At 43.5% G+C, this 24,084-nt stretch overlaps 1 protein-coding gene across 1 annotated transcript in view; it reads left to right on the top strand.

Moving 5' to 3' along the window:
- The window catches only part of LOC144494685 (sorbin and SH3 domain-containing protein 2-like), a 303,190-nt gene that overhangs the window by 179,207 nt on the left and 99,899 nt on the right, over positions 1-24,084 (top strand). Inside the window, exons 8-10 of the mRNA XM_078213885.1 lie at positions 2,204-2,276; positions 9,281-9,467; positions 14,111-14,225. Coding sequence (XP_078070011.1) covers positions 2,204-2,276; positions 9,281-9,467; positions 14,111-14,225 — 375 coding nt within the window. The remainder of the gene's footprint in view (positions 1-2,203; positions 2,277-9,280; positions 9,468-14,110; positions 14,226-24,084) is intronic.

Genomic DNA, 24,084 nt, shown 5'->3' on the forward strand with positions numbered 1-24,084 from the left:
TAAAAGTGCATAATCATGTGCGCTGTTAATAATTCTAAAGGGTGCCTTTCCTCTCCCAAAGGTTTCCCGGGACCCTATCCAAAGAGGTATGAACAGGGTGCCCTGGTTATCCATCAGAATCCATCAAGTTCAAACCTCCTCTTACCTGTTCTAATTCAGATTCCACACACCTGTTTTTCCAAAATCACACTTCAGTGGAGACAAGCTGGTCATTTAAATGGCCAAGGGCCTGCGTGAATTGCGCATGCGAAAACTCCTGGCTTGTCTCTCATCCCACCCTCTGTAAAGATGGGAAATGCTGGGTTTGGCAATGGGGCTTAAAATCTTCATCCATTTCCGGTATTTCTGCCACAATGGAGAGACAGACTGTCCAACATGGCAAAAATCCAGGTCATGGAGGGCAACACTAGTGACTGTACCAGATAATGGTTTTTCAACTTCCTGCTAATGCTTTTTCTCACTATATAGAAATTTGTTTGCCAACTATTCTGCAAATTTATTGATGCCTTCCTATATCACATACTTCCTTTGTGTTAACCTCACCGACTAATTTGGTGTTCGCTGCAAATTTTGTAATTGCACTTCTGACTTCTAAGCCCTAATATAGTAAATTGTGAACAACACGGGTCCCAACACCAATCCTGGGGGAGTATTATTTCCCATTTTTTCCCAATCTGTCACTACCCTCTCCACTTTCTGTTTTGTAGCCAGTTTGCTATCCATTCTGCTACCTGCCCTCTGACTCCAGATACTCTGACCATGAGAATTTGCCATGTGTCCAATCGTGTTAGGCTCGAGTGACTTCTTTGCTTAATATTCACTGCAGCATATATTAAAAATGAAAACATCGATTTAACAATGCGCTGTTTTCTTTAGTGATTAAATTTGTAATTTGGTGGAATTGATCTCAGAGTCCGGTGATGAAGGTGGGAGTGAATTTTGATTTCCTCATCAGCTATCTCTCAGTGGATCCAGCACTTAATTTATAGTTATATCATTATCCCTGACCATTTTCTATAATAGTCCCATGGAGCGCTTTGGCAATTACAATAAATACACCTCTATTTCCCTATTAAACAAAATTAAATCAGAGTATCAAAGATAGACAGAAATATGACTGCCATAATGCAGTTTTCTATTGATGAAACAATGCTGTTAATTGTCTAGGGCATTGTTGAGGCCACACCCTGGAGTATTGTGTGTAGTTTTGGTGTCCTTATCTGAGGGAGGATGTCTTTGCTATAGAGGGAGTACAGCGAAGGTTTACCCGGCTGATTCCGGGGATGGCAGGGCTGTCATATGAGGAGAGACTAAATCAGTGAGGATTATATTCACTGGAGGTTAGAAGAGTGAGAGGGGATCTCATAGAAACTTATAAAATTCTAACTGGGTTAGACAGGGTAGATTCAGAAAGAATGTTCCCGATGGTGCAGGAGTCCAGAACTAGGGGTCATAGTCTGAGGATAAGGGGTAAACATTTTAGAACTGAGATGAGGAGAGATTTCTTCGCCCAAAGAGTGGCGAATCTGTAGTAAACTACCACAGAAAGTACTTGAGGCCAAAACATTGTGATTCCAAGAAGATATTAGATATAGCCCTCGGAGCTCAAGGGATCAAAGATGTGCAGGTTAAGTGGATTGGCCATGCTAAATTGACCCCTAGTGTCAGGGGGATTAGCAGGGTAAATATGTGGGATTACGGAAATAGGGCCTGCGTAGGATTATGGTCAGTGCAGACTTGATGGGCCAAATGGCCTCCTTCTGCACTGTAAGGATTCTACAGATATTCTGGGGCAGGGGGAGCAGGATCAGGATATTGAATTCAATGATCAAAATGAATGGCAGAGCAGGCTTGAAGGGCTGAGTGGCCTACTCCTACTTCTAGTGTCTATGTTTCTAATGTTCCAGTGTCCTTCACGCATCTAATGGCCTCCAATATTCCGAGTATAATGTGTTGTCTCAGTTTGACCACTTGCTGCACATTACCAGCCGCTGCGTACAATCACTAACAGCATTTCTATTATCTACTCAGTAGGTATTAAGTGCAAGTGCTGACGTTTGAGTGTCAGAAAACTGGAGGAAGAAATTGTTTCCTTCCACTTTAGTAGAGAAAAGAAATCATGATCGCTGAATTTTGGAATTGGAATAAAGAGAGTGTACTTTGCTCTTGGGTGACTAATTTCAAGCTTGTATTTGTAATCTAGACAGTGGATCGACCCAAGGACTGGTATAAGACGATGTTCAAGCAAATACATATGGTGCATAAGCCAGGTATGTGCAAGATTGATGCCTGATTCAAACAAGTTGCATTTCTGAATCCAACTGTGAATGTCGGAGTTCTCATTTTAATGCCATGTTATTCATCAGTAGCTTGTATTTATACATCACCAGCTTAATATAGAAAAGAGTACGAAGTCTCACAACATCAGGTTAAAGTCCAACAGATTTATTTGGTAGCACAAGCTTTCGGAGCGCTGCTCCTTCATAGGTGAGTGGAGAGTTGGGTTCCCAAACAGGGCAAACCTAACTCTCCACTCACCTGATAAAAGAGCAGCGCTCCGAAAGTTCGTGCTACCAAATAAACCTGTTAGACTTTAACCTGGTGTTGTGAGACTTCTTACTGTGCCACTCCAGTCCAACACCAGCATCTCCACATCATAATATAGAAAAGCATCTCAAGGTGCATTATCAGGGCATATGGGGGAAAGCTGGATGCTGAGCCCAAAAGGGAGGAAACGAGGTGGGATGAGTTTGTTCAGATAGGTTTAAGCTGGAAAGAATGGTTCAGGGAGAGACTTTTAGAACAAAGCACCTACAAGGCTGAATGGGACACTGCAGTTACTGTAGGAGAGGGGAAGGGTGGGAATGTTTAAAAGGTCCGTATCAGAGCAATGGTAAATTGTGTGGAGATGGGGGGAGGGTATGCAGATTGGAAGAGCTGAAGGCATGGAGGGATTTAAACAAACAGATGAGAATTTAAAATTTGAGGTTTTGGGGAATCAGTGGCCAATCTGTGTCAGCGAAGCGGGAGCAAGCAGAAAGTAGGAAATTGGTGCAGGATAGGATAGGGCAACAGAGTATTGGATGAGTTAAATTTTGCGGAGGGTGGGAGCTGGTTTGCATGGTGGAGCAGTTGAGCCTGGAGAGGCCAACAGGAGGAATGAGTGTTGCCAGTAACAGATAGATAGGATGAGGCAGAGCTGGAGATAGGTGATGTTACAGAGATGGCAGGAGGCAGCTTATACATGTCCCAGTTTTCTTTTATATTGATGGCAGCAAAAAAAAAGGAAAATGGAACATGTGTAAGTTGAACTGCCCAGTAGCTAATGGCTATATTTCGCCTAATGATAAAACCAAAATGCCTTCTGGTGCTTCTTATGTGACTGACAGATTTGAATGAAAATCTGTTGCGTAGCATTTTTTTAAATAAATGGTTAGCCAGCTATTTGATACATGGGGAAAACATCATCATGTTTTAAAAGCATCCAAACAAATCTTCTGAGGAATCCATTGGAGAGAATTTCTGCTCCCCCGTTATGAAGCGTACAGAAGGGGATACTCCACTTAACTGCTGGCGATTAGAATTGGTTATGTTTTGGAAACTACCACATGTTCAAAGACAGGTTGAGGACACATTTTGATGGCTGCTGCACCAATCTTGAGCTTCCTCATGAACTAAACCATGGCCACCTGCCTTCATTGTAGTGACAGGAACATTGCAACGTACTAACCACCTTGCTGCTCTTGTAATCTAACTATAATGCTGCATTTACCAGGTGCGTTACTCTTCATATGAGCATCCTTATTAAAGAGATGTGCTCACCGGGCAGTCACTCTTTCCCTGTGATACACTGAACATTTGGATATCCCACCCCTTTAGCACTGTGTCCTTTTTCTTGCAAACCCATTTCAGAACTTGATCCTGGATTTTGGAAAATATCTGGAGGAAGCCCTTCTGATGTAATGCTTGGAGCCCTGATAGGAGACCTTTGGATACGTGACTGTTACAGGAATCAATTTAAAGTTATGATTACTGACAAAGTGAAGCGTTTTGAATCTTGTTCTCCGTGCTTCCTATAAGATGATTGCCTCGAGAAACACGATGACTGTCAAATGGCTTTAGAACCAAATCCTGTGTTAGAGAATGGCTCAGATTGTTTATCCATCTCTGTGCACAAGGGAGACGCAATATTCCACCATACAGCCTGCACCCTGCTGCTTCAAATAATACTTTTCTTTGATTGTATTATCTTTTTACATGCTTAGTTCGAGGCTGGCCAAGTTCCATGTTTCCACTTGATATTATGCCTTTTAAATTTTCTTTTCATTTTGCAAAACAAGTGAGCAGTTGGCTTCTAACTGACATTGTGGACTATTAAATTGTGAGCCTTGATGGTTGTAATGCCATGCTGGCAATTAGATAGATACCCAAGAGGGGAGGATGGGCAATTGATCTAGATGTAAAATGTCTGAATGAGAGTTGAGTGGACCTATCCACTCACAATTTAGAGAGTTAAAGGGATCTCTACCCCTATGTGTGAGAAAAATATAGAAATATACAGTCTGAACCAGTGAGAATGAATCCAAAGATGTGTAAGTTAGGTGAATTGGCAATGATCAATACACAGGGTTACAGGTTAGGGTGGGGGAATGGACCTCGGTAAAGTGTTCTTTCGGAGGGTCGGTGCAGACTTGATGGGCCAAATGGTCTCCTCCTGCACTGTAGGGATTCTATGATTAAGGAGCCACTTTGATGCAAGCTGCAGTGATCTACAATAAACAAAAATGAAAATACCCTGTAAAATGATTAGTCCAATTCCATTAGTACCGATAGCTGGCACGAAACCACTTTCAACATTCCTTTTTATTTTTTAACAGATGATGATACAGATGCATTCAATGCTACATATGCATATGTTTATCCTGGTAAGAATTTTATCTTGTGTTTTTAGATCTCAAATTAAACTGGAAAACAGATTTTCCCAATTGAGCTACACTGCAAAATCCACACAGGAATGGAAATGTAACATTACTGACTCCCTTTCCAGTCTTCACCTGGCAGGCCCTCATTCCTAACCTCCCACATCACTGACTGCACACTGTTAATGGCCCATGCCCCACGCTTGATGGCTGGCTGAAGTATTGAAATTGGTACCATTATAATCAATCCTAGCACCACAAAGTATTGAAAGAAATCCTCCTCACTCCCATATGCCAACTCTGGACTGACAAATCTTCAATGCACTTTTTCATCCGGTCTGTCGCTCAGAATTGAACTTATTACCATCCAATGTCTCCCGGGGCATTTACACCCCAATAAATTGTGTCTTCTGTAATACAATAACAACCAAAGTTACAGATTTATTTCTTAATTTCAAATAGAAAACAAAACTTTACCTTCTAAATTAGGGGTTGAATTAATGTTGCACTAACCAAGGTGTTATATAACAGAAAGCCAGTTGGTGATGGACAGTACTGGAGCTCATCTTTACTCAGTCTAGTATAGTTGCAGAGTGAGACTTTACAAGCTTCTAACTCAACTTCTACCCTAATTTCGGTGAGCGTCTCTTTAAATCTATTCAAGTGAAACTCCAATTGACAACGTCCATCTGCAAATAATTCAACACAATTGATATACAATTAACTCAGGGAATAGGTCATGTTAACCATAGCAATCTGGCCACTACCTAAACACTACTTATTAGTTAAAAATTTTTTGCACAAAGTGCTTTACTTTTGTGATGTGTTTCTCCATACACGGTTATCCCAAAAAGGGAAAGTGTGGGCAAGTAAAGCCGTAACGAAATTGAGATGAACAGCTACAAATGCCTTTATCATGATATGGAACCAGAAATTGCTGGAAGCAGGTTAGTCGGACCCTGGAAAGAGACATGACAGCTTATGCATATGCACACCAGAATCCATAAAGTTGTCTGACCATTCCCGAATTGGGAAAGATTAAAAAAATTAAAAGTTTATTTATTAGTCACAAGTAATACTGACATTAACACTGCAATTAAGTTACTGTGAAATTCCCCTAGTCGCCACGCTCCAGCACCTGTTTGGGTCAATGCACCTAACCAGCACGACTTTCAGACTGTGGGAGGAAACCGGAGCACCCGGAGGAAACCCACGCAGACACAGAGAGAACGTGCAAACTCCACACAGACAGTGACCCAAGCCGGGAATCGAACCCACGTCCCTGGCGCTGTGAGGCAGCAGTGCTAACCACTGCGCCACTGTGCCATCCGTTTTTTTACAGCAGCTGGTGATCTCCTACCGTTTGCTCCGAATGTTGGACAAGGGCAGGGCGAGTGTGGGTGTGTGCTCTATTCTAAATGGACCATGTCACCACAATAAAATGCCGTTTCATCCTGCTTATGCACAAGAGGGTGCAATGAGTCAATCAGCACCACTTATTTATCATTACAAATGACGTGATTGCACAATGGTTAGCACAGCTGCCCCAGAGCACCAGGGGCCCAGGTTCAATTCCTGGCTTGGGTGACTGTGCGGAGTCTGCACATTCTCCCCATGCCTGCGTGGGTTTCCTCCGGGTGCTCCAGTTTCCCCTCCGTCTGACGGACGTGCTGGTTAGGTGTATTGGCCATGCTAAATTCTCCCTCCGTGTATCCAAACAGGTGCCGGAGTGTGGCGACTAGGGGATTTTCACAGTAACTTCACTGCAGTGTTAATGTAAGCCCACCTGTGACACTAATAAATAAAGTTTAAACTTTTGATGAAAATTAAGATAAAACAATGCTAGAAAAGCTCGCTCCGCCCGAATGCAGCACAAATGGGTTTGGGAGAAGAGTTGGCAATGGAGGTGAAGTTATTAAGAGCACTTATTTCTTGCTCAGGTAGAAACTCACCCTGCTCAATGTGTCAACCACTTTTTTTTTTTCTTCAGGTGTTACATTTCATTACCTCATCCAAGCATAGAAAGCTCAGAGAAAGCAAAATATATTTCAGATGTGCTTGTTTTTGAAATATCTTTCATCTTTGACTTTTCCTTTCATGTTCTGATTACACTAAAATGGGAATTGAGTGAGATTGGGTGTCTCGGTTGCTTCACACAGTGGCTTGCCTTTTCTCTTCCGGGATCCGCAGTCGAAGCCAGTGCAGACAGATGGGATGAGAGCCTCTTTCTGATGCCTGTGAAGGGGTTTTGTGTGAAATGGGTTTGAGCAGTCTGGACCAGTTTCTTGGTGGCTGCGTGCATACAGCACAAAGGCTGTAATCGCTGGCTTTCAGTCTGGCTCAGAGGATGTTGTGGGAGATGGGAACATACTGACGCAGTAGAAAGTAATGTTCCAAGATTCGGAACCAATGTGATGGAGTAGAGGAGCATTTGAATTGCAGTGGAGCTCTCCCAAGAACTGACTGGGTAAATACACCATGTGGAATTGTATTAAGCCATAATCCGGAGCCCTGTTTCCTTTTTTATTCATTTGTGGGACATGGGCATCGCTGGTTGGCCAGCATTTATTGCCCATCCCTAGTTGCCCTTATTCAGAGGCCAGTTGAGAGTCAACCACATTGCTGTGCCTCTGGAGTCACATGTAGGCCAGACCAGGTAAGGACAGTAGATTTCCTTCCCTAAAGGAACCAGCTGGGATTTTCCGACAATTGGCAATGGTTTCATGGTCATCAGTAGATTCTTAATTCCAGATTTTTTTTTTATTGAATTCAAATTCCATCATCTGCCCTGGCGGGATTCGAACCCGGGTCCCCAGAACATTAGCTGAGTTTCTGGATCAATAGTCTAGCAATAATACCACTCGGCCATTGCCTCCCCTAATGATGGTCTGTGCTCTGGAACAAGATAAATTTTAAATCTTTCTTATGTCACTGGGCATCACTCCACAGAGGCTAGCAGCTTTCCAGGACTTCAACCAAGCAGCCATTCTTCACACAAACCTGGAAAGTGGGTCTTGTTCGTCTACTTGACATAGGAGAGCAGAATCACCAAGTATAATTTCACCAAGCAATAGTCCGAAACGGTTCCCTAGCTCCCCTTTTCTCCTTCCTTCATTTACTCACCCAGAGACAGAAGGCAAGATATTCTCTCCACTGCAACTTCAGCTGAGATCAGCCAACATGGCACGGACCCTGAATAAACCTGGGTCCTTCCTGGTGCATGTTGTTCTTCTCCGTGCATGTCACTGGTGAAATATGAGTTACAAATGTCAATATAAATATCTGTTTCAAAGCACATCCATGCAGTTTGCTTTAAATATATCAGTTTAGTTTCTTTCCAGTACTCATTGGGGCAGTCGTTAATATTGAGGCTAAGGTACAGGTCCAGAACCAACTATGCCAAGGCAAGGTGGAGACCACTTCACTCGTTGAATTTTGACAATAATCTCTGACACAGATATTGAAATCCTGGAAGTGAAGCTATGTACACATTAATGCAGTTTTAGGAAAACCGACTCTTAGTGGGACAGAAAAGATAAGAAATGTAAGTATTGCTGAAAAAAGACACAGTCAAAGCTTTTCGTCTTGTACTCATCAGGACAAATTGCAAGAACACCAAATGTAAAAGGAGCAACAATTTATACTACATAAGAAGAGAGTGTTGATTGGTTGGCAAGTGGACATTGATTGTTAGAAGCTTTGCCATGGGGAATGCACCAGTTAACTGATGGCTGACAGTTAACTGCCAAGCTTTGTTTAAATTCAAATCAGGCAGGTTGGCTCTGGTCAAGGCATTGCCCTGGGGAATGAACCAGAGAATGGCTGTTGCCTATTTTGTTTCAGCAATACTCAAGTTCTGTACTACCGTACCACTATTAAATTGTTGTAATATATACGGGACAGGAATTTCTCTTGGTCCCCCCCCCCTCCCTCCCACTCTTCCACAGTAACTTCTGCAGAAATGCAACAGAAAATAAAATATAAGGACTTGTGTCATGTTTCCAGTGAAGATTATTTTTGGGAGCTTGTCTGGGGAGCTGGTGCAGACACAATGAGTGAAATGGCGGCCTCCTGCATCGTAACAATTCTGTGATCTGTGAGCAGCTCCAAGGAAATTTTCGGACAATGGCTGGGATTTTAACAGCCCACCCGCCACAGGAATCGGAACGGGTGAAGGGAAGGTCCCTTGACCTCGAGCGGGATTTTATGGTTTCCGGATGAGCGAGCCAGTAAAATCCTGCCCAATATCTTTTGAGTATCTGAACAAAAGTATAAGCTATTTTTGTCCATGTATAGTATTTACATAGCTCACTCTGTTGTCTTCTATAAGATTAAAAAAATCTTTCATTGTTTTGTGCTAGATAACTACAGCTCATTCACCTCTGTTCAGGCGCACCCTCCTCCCAAGACACATACTTACCGACCTTTATCAAAAAGTACCTCAGACAATGGTGTCGAATTCTACAAGGAATCTGCTCCATTACCACCACCTCCACCTGTTCCACCACCTTCACAACTAAGACTGCGAGAAACAAGTTCCACAGAAAAGTAAGTCTAATAAATCATGCCATGCAGTAAGAATGTTAAATTATTTCAGGTTTGCAAGATTAGTTATCCGGCAGTTCTATTATTCAATTTTAAGAATATAATTTATTTGCTATGCTAAATTTTCAATCTTAAAGTTTTGAAGCTCATTTGATTCCAGCAGCTTTGAAATTGAGAGTTTACGTACATGTCTATTTTAATGCAAGGAGTGTTGTGAACAAAGTGGATGAGCTTAGAGCGTGGATCACTACTTGGAAATATGATGTGGTGGCCATTACAGAGACTTGGATGACACGGACAGGACTGGTGACTTCAAGTGCCGGGTTTCAGATGTTTCAGAAGGGACAGGGAGGGAGGCAAAAGAGGTAGGGGGAGTGGCACTGTTGATCAGAGATAGTGTCACGGCTGCAGAAAAGATGGACACCATGGAAGGATTGTCTACAGAGTCTCTGTGGGTGGAGGTTAGGAACAGGAAGGGGTCAATAACTTTACTGGGTGTTTTCTATAGGCCGCCCAATAGTAACAGGGATGTTGAGGAGCAGATAGGGAAACAGATCCTGGAAAGGTGTAATAATACGAGTTGTCGTGATGGGAGATTTTAATTTCCCAAATATTGATTGGAATCTCCCTAGGGTAAGGGGTGTAGATGGGGAGGAGTTTGTTAGGTGTGTTCAGGAGGGTTTCCTGACACAGTATGTAGAGAAGCCTACAAGAGGAGAGGCTGTACTTGATTTGGTATTGGGAAGTGAACCTGGTCAGGTGTCAGATCTCTCAGTGGGAGAGCATTTTGGAGATAGTGATCATAATTCTATCTCCTTTACAATAGCATTGGAGAGAGATTGGAGGCAGGTCAAATAGGATGGCGGAATATAATATTAATGGTAGGACTCTTGGCAGAGTGGAAGATCAGAAGAATCTTGGGGTCCGAGTTCATAGGACGCTCAAAGCAGCTGTGCAGGTTGAGGCTGTGGTTAAGAAGGCGTATGGTGTACTGGCCTTCATCAGTCGAGGAATTGAGTTTAGGAGTCGTGAGATAATGTTGCAGCTATATAAGACCCTGGTCAGACCACACTTGGAGTACTGTGCTCAGTTCTGGTCGCCTCATTACAGGAAGGATGTGGAAGCCATAGAAAGGGTGCAGAGGAGATTTACAAGGATGTTGCCTGGGTTGGGGAGCATGCCTTATGAGGATAGGTTGAGTGAGCTCGGCCTTTTCTCCTTGGAGAGATGAAGGATGACGGGTGATCTGATAGAGGTGTATAAGATGTTGAGAGGTATTGATCGAGTGGATAGTCAGAGGCTTTTTCCCAGGGCTGAAATGGTTTCCACAAGAGGACACAGGTTTAAGGTGCTGGGGAGTAGGTACAGAGGAGATGTCAGGGGTAATTTTTTCACTCAGAGGATGGTGGGTGCGTGGAATGGGCTGTCAGCAACGGTGGTGGAGGTGGATTTGATAGGGTCTTTTAAGAGACTTTTAGATAAGTACATGGAACTTCGTAAGATAGAGGGTTATAGGTAAGCCTAGTAATCGCTAAGGTAGGGACATGTTCAGCGCAACTTTGTGGGCTGAAGGGCCTGTATTGTGCTGTAGTTTTTCTATGTTTCTAAACATTCACTGGAGCAGAAATTAGAGTCGGCATCCATGCTAACTATTTTCATGCCCTAACAAATCTGTTGCAGCACTATAGAACATTTTTACATTGCTTTTTCTCTCGCTCACTCTTTTTCAACTTCTCCTTTCTGGCTTCCTTCGCCTTAAATGCTTTTGCACAAACTCTGGGATCCAGCCACCAATTTCCACAAAGGTTTCAAATAATGTTTCATAAACTGTAATAAGATCTCACAAACCTTAGAACTATGTCATATATTTTTCTGGTCTCTGGTGATCCAATCTGTTTTCAGCTTTCTGTCCCTTTACTGAACTGTATCCTGTTCTAGACCCTGTTTCTTCAACTTCAGACTTCTTGGAAACTTCTCTTCCTTTGTCTTGTTTCCTTAGCTCGCTGCTCTTTAATTTTCCAGCATGGGTTTTTTAATGCCATGGTATGGCTTTTCTTCTCGCAAAGCTGAGAGAGATATTCCCTCTCTAGCTGCCATTAAGCAACTGCAGTGAATTCAGTTAAAACACACAATCACAAACCTCTCCAAGCGCATTTAATTTTCACGTCATAACTCTCGCTAAGCATACTAGAAGCACAGCTTGGACTGACCAAACCCCCACATATCCAAACACCTTTGTCTAACATAAATCTAACTGGAGTTTTGCTCTTCTTACACAGAACCATTAAATTAAGCCCACTTAAATCCATACCTTATTTCTAATATTTAAAAAATATAAATCCCTTAAAGCTACCTCTGTTTCCCATACACCGGTTACAACCTTTCCAATATATCTAGATGTCCTTCAACATGGCAGGGGCATTTATGAAGGGATTAAAAAGGCAACAGGTCCATCAGCAAAGAAAACAGCTCCACTGAAAACAAAAGCACTAAACAGTTGAAACAATGGATGCAATATTAATTTGGGGAATACTCCAGAAAGAACACTGTCACCAAGGAAGCTGTAGACACCATAGAGCTGGCTATCATGGCAGAACTGGATATTGAACCAACAATGAAGGAACTTAGTAAAGCTATTAACTGGCTTGCAAAGATCAATGCTCCAAGTGCGGATGCTATATGGCCTGAGCTCCTCCAGCACAGGAAACCAGCAATCCTACAGCATCTCTGGAAACTGCTTTATTGTCTGCTGGAGAGCCCCAGGGGATGTGAAATGCAAAGATTATGACCATATACAATAAGAACATAAGAACTAGGAGCAGGAGTAAGCCATCTGGCCCCTCAAGCCTGCTCTGCCATTCAATAGGATCAGGGCTGATCTTTTCGTGGACTCAGCTCCACTTACCCACCCGCTTGCCATAATCTTAATTCCTTTATTGTTCAAAAATGTATCTATCCTTGGTTTAAAAAGGTTCAATGAGGTAGCCTCAACGGCTTCACTGGGCAGGGAATTCCGCAGATAATGAGGGTAACTGCAGTGATTATAACCAAAACGGCATGAAACTGGATGGACTACATGTATCGACCGAGGAACACCCAACCCAGTCGACCCTCCAATGTCCTTTTTACTAGCATCTGGCACTTCTGCCAAAATTTGGAGAACTGCCTCACAGAATAGTCAAGCAACAGCCTGACACAGTCATACTCATGGAATCATAACTTACAGACAATGTCCAAGATGTCACCATTACTGGATATGTCCCATCCCACTGTCCTGGTGAATCTCCTCTGCACCCTTTCTAGTGCAATGACATCCTTACTATAGTGTGGTGACCAGAGCTTTACACAGTACTCTTCTCTAGCTGTGGCCTAATGGGCATTTTATACAGCTCCATTATAACCTCCCTGCTCTTATATTCAGTGCCTTGGTAAAAAAGGCAAGAATCCCATATGCCTTCTTAACCACCTTATTTTCCGGTCCTGCTGCCTTCAGGGATCTTTGGACATGCACCTCAGGTCCCTCTGGTCTTCTGTACCTCCTAGCGTCGTACCGTTATTGCTGATTACTTGCAGCTTGATAACACTGGCGACGACACTTAGCGTCGCTTTCTTGATGATTGAGAATGGAGTGATGGGGCGGTAATTGGCCTGCTCCTTGTGGACGGGACATACCTGGGGTAATCTTCCACATTGCTGGGTGGATGTGTGTGTTGTAGCTGCAGTGGAACAGCTTCATATTTAATGCCATAGCAGCCAGGAATGTGGCAGATTAGGACCTGATTTAGAGTTGAACATGAGCTGAAACCTTTTTGCCAGAGGGTGTAATGATGAGGGACATTGAACCAAAGCCAGTCTCTTCCCCCTTTTCCCTCTTCGGGTGCAGGTGGATGCGGGATGTGGGAAACGGGCACGTCACACTGGTGCTCCGCACTCTTCACCAAGTTGTAGCGTGGCCATGACGATGGAAAGCCTTTAGTTCCCAGCCCCGTCTCATTTGGAAATAAAAATATTTCTCTCTTACACACGTGCTGTTAACGAAACATCAATTTGGGTAATTCAGTGCTGTATTTGGAGATGACGTGGGGTTTTTTTCAATTCAAACCCCATAAAGTTTATTGCTGCAGCCCCTGTCCCGTCCTTATCATTAAAGCTCGCATGACATCACGTCAGCATTATGATGACAGCAGGATGTCACCAGAGCAATGTTACTCTCTAAAGGAGACTAATTACTCTCAAATCAGTTTTCTTCAGTGCAGGTTACGATGTACTGTCTCAACAATTTTCACTAACAATTAACTCTATCTTGTTACTTGATGCAACCTGTATCTCTCCTCCAATGAATTTGTTATGCCCCCATTTATAAGTGCCCGCTTTATATGCTAATTTACCGATTGGGTATCTGTCGCTGGGATTATTGCTATTTGTGTTCTTTATCACAGCCAGTGCGTGTGCTAACTAGATTTAACAGTAAGTTTTCACTACCTAAAGACAAGCATGTGAGTACCTTGTACATGTGTTAAATATTTACATTGTGAATGGCCTACGCATTGCGGCCAGCGAATCCCGGAGACTTTCATATTCATGTACGTTGTGAAAGGTGAGGCAATGTGGGTAACAGATGCGATGGCTTTTCACTCATTCGCTAGGAACGACTGGGATCCTCCCGATCGAAAAGTCGATACTCGCAGATATCGTGCTGAACCGAGAAGCATATTCGAATATGAACCTGGAAAGTCGTCAATCCTAGAGCATGAACGACCGGTAAGAACCTTGTTCGAAACCAATTCTCTCACTTGTCACAAGATCAAGATAGAGGCGGCACGGTGGCACAGTGTTAGCACTGCTGCCTCAGGGTGCCAGGGACCCGGGTTCGATTCCCAGCTTGGGTCACTGTCTGTGTGGAGTCTGCACATTCTCCCCGTGTCTGCGTGGGTTTTGTCCGGGTGCTCCGGTTTCCTCCCACAGTCCAAAGATGTGCAGATTAGGTGGATTGGCCTTGCTAAATTGCCCCTTAGTGTCAGGGGGACTAGCTAGGGTAAATGCATGGGGTTATGGGGATAGGGCCTGGGTGGGATTGTGGTCGGTGCTGACTTGATGGGCCAAATGGCCTCCTTCTGCACTGTAGGGATTCTATGTTAATCTATGAACAGATGAAACTCTGAATTAATAAATGTATTGTTGCCAAGTTAATGAGTAGCTTGGTGTCCAGTCAGATTCATCTAGTACTTGCATGTTAGAAATAGTACTTGCGTGTTAGAAATGATTTTTCTTTTTGTGCTCATCATGGGGGGGGGAGTGGGGAGGAGGGGGCTGGAATGTGGAAGAATCCTGGACAGTGGAGGAAGTTGCAGGGGAGGGTACGGCGTTTGTGGCAGGAACTGTGGACAAAATCTTCAATCTACTCAAAACATTTAACTGAAGGACATTGAGGTTGCTCTTGAGTCTGGATGTCGGACAAGCAATCTGACCGTGCCGAGGGAGTCACGCAGTTGAGAGTAGCTGTGAAGAGGGAGGGTAGGATGTTGTCAGAATGCATAAGGACCTGGATTTTCTGGCCATGCTCTGGCGGGACCTGCTGCGGGGGAAGTGACGGGCCAACCAAGGTCCATTTACTTTCGGCGGCACTGGAAGATTCTGGCAGTGAGTGGGGCTGGAGAATCCTGGCCGTGAAACCTGATCCCTTGCCTTAAGATGGGGTTGGCAGCCTGTAGGTGAGGAACCAGAATGGGACACCAAAGTTCTAGCAGTGGGGGAGCAGGATGCTCAATGAGAATGGAATCAAACATGGGCAACGATGGAGCCATGTTGAGGGAGGGCAGTGAGGTCGACCATGTCAAAGGTTGCAGTTATATCAGAAAGGATGATGAGGGAGAGTGCAGCATAGTCACAGTCCGAGCAAGTATTTGCAACTTCTATAAGGGCCATTTCTTCCTTTCCCTTTGTCCATTAAGCCAAAACTCTGAATTTCTCCCACCGACCCTCAAAACATATTCCTGGATAAACCATGTCCAATCCAAATGGAGATTTTGAATTGATCACCCATCCTTCTACTTGCTGAATATTCTTTTCCTGGAACTGCAATAGAAATAGCTGGAGAAACAAGCTGACAAGATCAGCCCAATCAGACTGCACAATGACACATACATTGATCTGAAGGAATATTCAAAGATCATTTTGGAATGAAGGAAGTAACATTTGACAAAAATTAAACAATAGTTTACGTGTATTGAGCAATGCAGAGCAGGCAGACTCCAGCCTCAGTCCAGGATCTGCCCAGGGCTTGCTGATCTTGGCTAGATTAGTCTTGGGCCTACTTCACTGGGCCACATTTTCTCAAGTTTCCAATCATACAAACGTAACAATTGGGAGCGGGGTAGCCCCTTGAGCCTGCTCCACCATTCAATAAGATCATGGCTGGTCTGATTGTAACTTCAACTCCACATTCCTGCTTGCCCCTCATAACCCCCCCCCAACCAGTTTATCAAGAATCTATCTATCTCTGCCTTAAAAATATTCAATGACTCTGTTTCCATTGCCTTTTGAGGAAGAGTTTCAAAGACTCAGAGAGAGAATTTTTCCACCGTGTCAAGATCTATAGAATCCGACAGTGCAGAAGGAGGCCATTCAGCTTGCGCAGGCTCTATCCCTGTAACACCACATTACCCTGCTAATCCCCCTAACCTTTGGGTGCTAAGGGGCAATTTAACCTGGCCAATCCACCTAACCCACACACCTTTGGACTGTGGGAGGAAACCGGAGCACCTGGAGGAAACCACGCAGACACAGGAAGAACATGCAAACTCCACACAGACAATGACCCAAGGCTGGAATCGAACCTGGGTCCCTGGCACTGTGAGGCAGCAGAGCCAAGGACCCAGGATCTTACATTTCAGTCAAGTTGTCTCTTATTCTTCTAAATTCCAGTGGATACAAGTCTAGCCTATCCAACCTTTCCTCATGAGATAACCAGCCCATTCCAGTTATTAGTTTAGTTAGTGATTTCCATTGCATACTCCATGGCCGTAACACCCTTCAGTTTGTCTAATTCCAACTGCGCCATGAAAACTTGTTTAGCTCTTTTGCCTACTCTGGCCTCCAGTATTGCCGCTAGCAAATGTCACAGTCTGTGCCTAGATGCACCTTACAATTCTCCAGACAGGATCTCCATCGTTTTGCTACTGTAATGTAATCAATCTGATTCTTAGTTTGTCCATTTGCTGCAGGTTCACATTTGCAGGCTGTCGAATGAGGAGCCCTTGTTGATGCTTAACCCATGTGTTTGACCAGAACCAAATAATATTCCCATCAAAATCCCAGAGGCACTCTCCAGCGTCAAATCCATCCCTAATTCAAATGGGCCAATCTCTGTCTGGACCCTATCCATAACCCACATATCAATTTTGACATTGAAGTTGTCCATAACTAATACGTACATAAATTTTGTGTACTTATAAATGATGCTGTAACTAGTGGGGTGCCACAGGGTTCAGGTCCCGGACCTCAACTATTTACAATCTATATAAATAATCTGCAAGCAGGGCAAAGTATAACATAACAAAATTTGTGGATGATACTAAAATAAGTGGGAGAGCAGGCTGTGAAAAGGAGATGGAGCTTACCAATGGATATTGAATCTGGCAGATGAGGTTTAATGTGAATAAGTGTGAGGTTTTGTCCGAAAATATAAAAGGGCAAATTATTATTTAAATGGAAAGAAGATTCAAAATGTGTCAGTACAGAGAGATCTGGGTGTCCTTGTGCACAAATCACAGAAAGTGGATCTGCGGGTGCAGCACATGATAAGGAAGCAAATGGAATCTTGGCATTTGTTGCAAAAGGGCTGGATTTTAAAAGTAAAGTGGCGTTGTTAACGATTGTAGAAGATGTTGCTGACACCACATCTGGAGTAATGTGTTCAGTTTTGGTTTCCTTACTTGAGGAAGGATGTGGTGGCATTGGAGTCAGTTCTGAGGAGGTTCATCAGATTGATTGCGGGGATGAAAGGCTGTCGTATGAGGGGCGGTTGAATAGCTTGGGCTTGTTGTCGCTGGAATTCAGAAGAATGAGGAGGGATCTGATTGAGGTATATAAAATGCTAAAGGGGATTGATAAGATGGACGTTAAATAGATGTTCCCCCTTGTGGGACAGTCTAGAACAAGAGGTCATAGATATCGAGTGAGAGGAGCTAGGTTCAAAACTGAGGAGGAGGAGAAGCCACTTCTGAGGGTTGTGAATCTGTGGAACTCACTGCCCTAGAGTGCAGTGGAGGCAGAGACAATCAACAGATTCAAGAAAGAAATAGATATGTTTCTGATGAAAAGCAGGGTTATGGGGAGCAGACAGGAAAGTGGAGTTGAGACCAGGATAAGATCAGTCATGATCATCTTGACCAGTGGAGTGGGCTCAAAGAGCTGAATTGCCTACTCCTGCTCCTAATTCCTATGTTCTTATATCTACAGCAAAGACTCCAATGATTAGAATCCCACTAACATTGTATTATAACATAAGGAAGGGTAGGAGTGGGTTGTAAGTGGTAATATTAGATCAAAATAATGCTGGGGGCCCTACCTTTTGTTGAGTGGGAGGTCCTCAAAGCACAGGCCAAACTGTTTAAAACTTTCACACTAAGTGATATGTATAAATCATGCAAAGCACCTATGATCTAATTTCATGATCTGATGTTTCCTGTAGAATGCAATTGCACTGCAAAAATACTCATTGTATTTCAATTGAAGGGGGAATATATTTGGCAATAAGGATGTAGATCTGCTGAGTCTTGCAAGGGTTCCTTTAAAGCTACTGGGGTCTTGCTAATATTCTGTACAAAGAACAAAGAAAATTACAGCACAGGAACAGGCTGTAGGTTTAAGGTGCGAGGGGCAAGTTTTAAAAGAGATGTACGAGGCAGATGTTTTACACACAGAGTGGTGGGTGCCTGGAACTCGCTGCCGGGGGAGGTAGTGGAAGCGGATACGGTAGTGACTTTTAAGGGGCGTCCAAGCCTGCACCGACCGTGCTGGCCGACTTAACTAAAACCCCCTACGCTTCTGGGGACAATATCCCTCTATTCCCACCTCATTCATGTACTTGTCAAGACGCCCTTTAAAAGTCATTACCGTATCCGCTTCCACTACCTCCCCCGGCAGCGAGTTCCAGGCACCCACCACTCTCTGTGTAAAAAATCTGCCTCGTACATCTCTTTTAAAAATTGCCCCTCGCACCTTAAACCTATGCCCCCTAGTAATTGACTCTTCCAACCTGGGAAGAAGCTTCTGACTATCCACTCTGTCCATGCCTCTCATAATCTTGTAGACTTCTTTCAGGTCTCCCCTCAACCTCCGTCGCTCCAGTGAGAACAAACCAAGTTTCTCCAACCTCTCCTCCTCGCTAATGCCTTCCATACCAGGCAACATCCTGGTAAATCTTTTCTGTACCCTCTCCAAAGCCTCCCCATCCTTCTGGTTGTGTGGCGACCAGAATTGAACACTATATTCCAAGCGCAGCCTTACTAAGATTCTATAAAGTGTCAACATGACTTGCCAATTTTTAAACTCAATACCCCGGCCGATGAAGGCAAGCATGCCGTATGCCTTCTTGACTACCCTCTCCACCTGCATTGCCACTTTCAGTGACCAGTGTACCTGTACACCCAGATCCCTCTGCCTATCAATACTCCTAAGGGTTCTGCCATTTACTGTATATTTCCGATCTGTATTCGACCTTCCAAAATGTATTACCTCACATTTGTCCAGATTAACTCCATCTGCCATCTCTCCGCCCAAGCCTCCAACCGATCTATATTCTGCTGTATCCTCTGATGGTCCTCATCGTTATCCACAAATCCACCAACCTTTGTGTCGTCCGCAAACTTACTAATCAACCCAGTTATATATATTATTTATATATATTACAAACGGCAAAGATCCCAGCACTGATCCCTGAGGAACACCACTTGTCACAGCCCTCCATTCAGAAACGCACCCTTCCACTGCTACCCTCTGTCTTCTTTGACCGAGCCAGTTTTGTATCCACCTTGCCAGCTCACCTCTGATCCCATGTGACTTCACCTTCTGCACCAGTCTGCCATGAGGGACCTTGTCAAAGGCCTTACTGAGGTCCATGTAGACAACATCCACTGCCCTACCCTCGTCAATCATCTTCGTCACTTCCTCGAAAAACTCGATCAAGTTCGTGAGACACGACCTCCCCTTCACAAAACCAAGTTGCCTCTCACTAATACGTCCACTTATTTCCAAGTGGGAATAAATCCTGTCTCGGAGAATCCTCTCCAATAACCTCCCTACCACTGATGTAAGGCTCACCGGCCTGTAATTACCTGGATTATTCTTGCTACCCTTATTAAACAAAAGAACAACATTGGCTATTCTCCAATCCTCTGGGACCTCCCCTGTATGTTCTGCCCCGGGATGTTGGATTTATGTCACATTATCAGTAACCCCCACAGCTCGCCTCCTGGGCTTGCAGAATCTCACGAGCTGTTCTGTCTGGAGACAATACACATCTCTTTAACCTGTGTTTAATGCTCCCTCCACCCACATTGTCTGTACCTTTAAGACCTGGCTGGCTGTAGGGATTCGCATTCTAATCAGTATTCTGCAACTTGATTTTGTGTCTGTTTGCACTGTTTGAGAGCACATTTCCACTCCATCTGACGAAGGAGCAGTGCTCCGAAAGCTTATGGTATTTGCTACCAAATAAACCTGTTGGACTTTAACCTGGTGTTGTGAGACCTCTTACTGTGTTCACCCCAGTCCAACGCCGGCATCTCCACATCATGACCTCCCCTGTAGCCAGTGAGGATACAAAGATTTCTCTCAAGGCCCCAGCAATTTCCTCTCTTGCCTCTCTCAGTATTCTGGGGTATATCCCATCAGGCCCTGGAGACGTGTCTACCTTGATGTTTCTCAAGAACCCCAATACCTCCTCCTTTTTGATCTCAACATGACTCAAACTATCTACACATCCTTTCCCAGACTCATCATCCACCAAGTCCTTCTCTTTGGTGAATACTGATGCAAAGTACTCATTTAATACCTCGCCCATTTCCTCTGGCTCCACACACAGATTCCCTCCCTTGTCCTCGAGTGGGCCAACCCTCTCCCTGGCTACTCTCTTGCTCTTTATGTATGTGTAAAAAGCCTTGGGATTTTCCTTAATCCTGCTGGCCAATGCTTTTTTGTGACCCCTTTTAGCTCTTCTTACTCCTTGCTTAAGTTTCTTTCTACTTTCCTTGTATTCCACACTTGCTTCGTGTGTTCCCAGCCTCCTAGCTTTGACAAATGCTTCCTTTTTCTCTCTGACTAGGCTCACAATATCTCTCGTTATCCAAGGTTCCCAAAACTTGCCATACTTCTCCTTCAGTTCTTAGTATTCAGCAAAAGGAAATCTGAGGCATCGAGAAAGATTCTAGCATTTTCTGTTCAGTGCAAAGAATGGTGGGATATCTGTGAAAATTCATGTAGTCTAATAGAACTGGAATATGTGTAATATTAAGCAAGTAGCAACCTGTCACCAGCAAGGACAATGAATGTTTTTGTGTCTTTGTTTGGAACCGCTGTTCAACAATGCAGTAATCGTGACACAACTGGGATAAGGCTTACTGAGAGAAGCTTTTAACATAACGGAGGTCCAAGAATAGATGTGAGGGAGTCTTGTTTTCAGAAGGATCTCGTTACCAGCACTTGTAAAAGTGTCATTAAATCACCAGTTGTATCTGCTGGTAACATCACTGAAGCTGAATTTACCTTTACAACAAAGCACTCAAGTTGCAGACTGTCCCAGACACGTGAGGGGAAAATTCTAATGAAATTCTTAAAATATGTCTGAAAAGAGTCTGCACATTCTCCCCGTGTCTGCGTGGGTTTCCTCGGGTGCTCCGGCTTCCTCCCACAGTCCAAAGATGTGCAGGTTAGGTTCACTGGCCTTGCTAAATTGGCCCTAGTGTCAGGGGGATTAGCAGGGTAAATAATGTGGGGTTATGGGTCAGATTGTAGTCGGTGCAGACTCGATGGGCCAAATGGCCTCCTTTTGTACTGTAGGATTCTATGATTCTATGAATTTCACTACAGATAGGGATGGTCCACGTAATGGGCGCAAAGCAGAGTTTTCAGAACATTCTATTCCAGTCTGGTCCAGAATTCGTCTCTTCCGAAAACGCCTGAAAGCCCTCGAATGAACACAAGAGTCTAATATGGGAGCTCATACATTCATCATACAACAACAATCACATTTCCTTTCAACTCTCTCCAGTTTGTTTTGCAATTTTAAGTCTGCATGATTGCTACCACGATTGCCAAATTCATTGCCTATAATGAAGAGGAATTAATGGTTAACTAGCCGATGGAATCGACAATGTAATGGAAGTATTTGCTTTCCTCAATTCTGCACTGTGAATCTCCAATTTAAAATGAATGGATGAACTTGGATTTTAAAAACATTTTTGTCTTCATTTTAATCCCGACGTAACAAGAGCTGTGCTTTTGGTTTAATTGAACTTGCTAGGTTTCCAACACCTCAATTCCGGTTTTTTGCTGCACAGAAGATGTGTAGTGTTTTATTATGGAAAATTATCTCAACATTTGTTACTTCAGAGCAGACTTTTGTGAATGAAGGTGGCTCTGATACCAGGTGATGCTTGAATTGGAATGGCCATGGAACATTTTGATGATCCCTCACAGTGTGAGCACATTGGTTCCCAACTTTTTCCTCTGCACAGGGCGGCACGGTGGCACAGTGGTTAGCAATGCTGCCTCACAGCGCCGGGGACCCGGGTTCGATTCCCAGCTTGGGTCATTGTCTGTGCAGAGTCTGCACGTTCTCCCGGCATTGGTTTCCTCCAGGTGCTCCGGTTTCCTCCCACAGTCCAAAATACGTGCTGGTTCGGTGCATTGGCCATGCTAAATTCTCCTTCAGTGTACCCAAACAGGCGCCGGAGCGTGGCGACTCGGGGATTTTCACAGTAACTTCATCACAGTGTTAATGTAAACCTACTTGTGACACTAATAAATAAACTTTAAGCACAGCTTTTAACTTCTGAATATGGCCGCCTTAGTTCCATCGCCCTAGAAATGAGCATTCACACAGAGTATAGAGCAAACTCACTTTTGTGTAAGGAATGGATTGATTTTCTCCACTGCATTTTCAGTGCACTACATCATATTATAATTCCCTATCTATACACCACACAGACTTGAGCTGACAACCAACTTATCAGTCTTGATTGATCAACCTTGAAGATGTACCCAATCCTTTTGTCTGCCTTTTGTTCCTACAGATAATAATTGAACTGCTGTGCATTCCCAGCAGTTGCTGGATTTTAGTTTTGATATCAACTTTCTGTTCATGTTTAATTGGTGAAGTTCACTTGTTTGTAATGATTGTCTCATGTTGGTATTCATGAGGGTATTTGATGTTACACCACAAAATGTAGTATTGCAGTCTTTCCTGTTAATATGATAAAGTGATTTTATTTTAATTCAATAACCTGAGGTCAAATTATACCCTTGTGGCTATTTCACTCCTGGGTAGAATGAAAGAATATGTTGTGTTATTGCGATTAAGAAACATTCTGAAGTCACTGCCTGCTCCATTTCTTAACTATCCTCAAAGGCCAGGGCTACAGAGGCACAACTTTCTAAAGGCAGGAGGTTCCACAAGCCTCAGTATGAGGTTTATAAAGAGAAAGTGCCCCAGAGAAAGAAGACAGCAGAAAGTAAGGTGCCCTCAGCCCAAAGTGTTCGAGTATTTGGTCTCAAACACCAAGAAGAGCAGAAGTGGGTTGTAAGTGGCACACGAGCTGGTGCAGCGACTAATCCTGCATGTTGCATTGGTATTCATCAGAGTAACACATTTCACGGGTTGAAAAGTCCATTGGTCTAGGACCTGCTTTTCCCATTGGTTGAGACCACATTAGAATATTAGCTGAAACATGATGGATTAGTGGTAACTGTTCCAATAAATCGAACCCAGCTGATTTAAAAAGAAAAGTCTATAAATACTGATCAGCTGAATAATCTTGTGCAGTTCTGAGGAATGGTCCTGGAGCAATAGTTTGCTTTTCCACTTTTGTTTTTGCATTTCTTTCTTGTTGAGTTTAAGTTTAAAGGTGTCATTCAGTGGTTATGCAGGATAAAACCTTAACAACAGAATTAGCTGCCCATCACTATATTTTGAAATGGTTTGATCATTCACTAATTAGAAGGACTTATTCACCATTTTCTCTTTCATTGTAGAGAAAGTAGTTTAAAACAGTCTCCAAAGAAATAGCTGCCATTTGGTGAAACTGTTTATTTTTGAATTTAAAATGATCACTTGGGAACTCTTAATCATTTATCTACACGGCTTATACTATTAGTTTCATGTTTCCAAGTGTTAATCATGGCGATTAAGTGCAGAGCGTGCAGAATAGAATTGCTGGGTCGATCCACAGCTGTCTGCGTCTGTCCATGGGTGTCTCTCTTGGTTAGCTAGAAAGCATTAAATGTTTACAGGCCCAAGAAGCTCTGATAAGTGAGTGACAACTTCCCAATGATGCACCTATCATCTATATGTCCATATAGCAGCTATTTACGACCTCGGCCGTGTTCCAAATGACGGTTT

This window comes from Mustelus asterias, chromosome 6 (genome assembly GCF_964213995.1).
Source record: "Mustelus asterias chromosome 6, sMusAst1.hap1.1, whole genome shotgun sequence".
Lineage (NCBI taxonomy): Eukaryota > Metazoa > Chordata > Chondrichthyes > Carcharhiniformes > Triakidae > Mustelus > Mustelus asterias.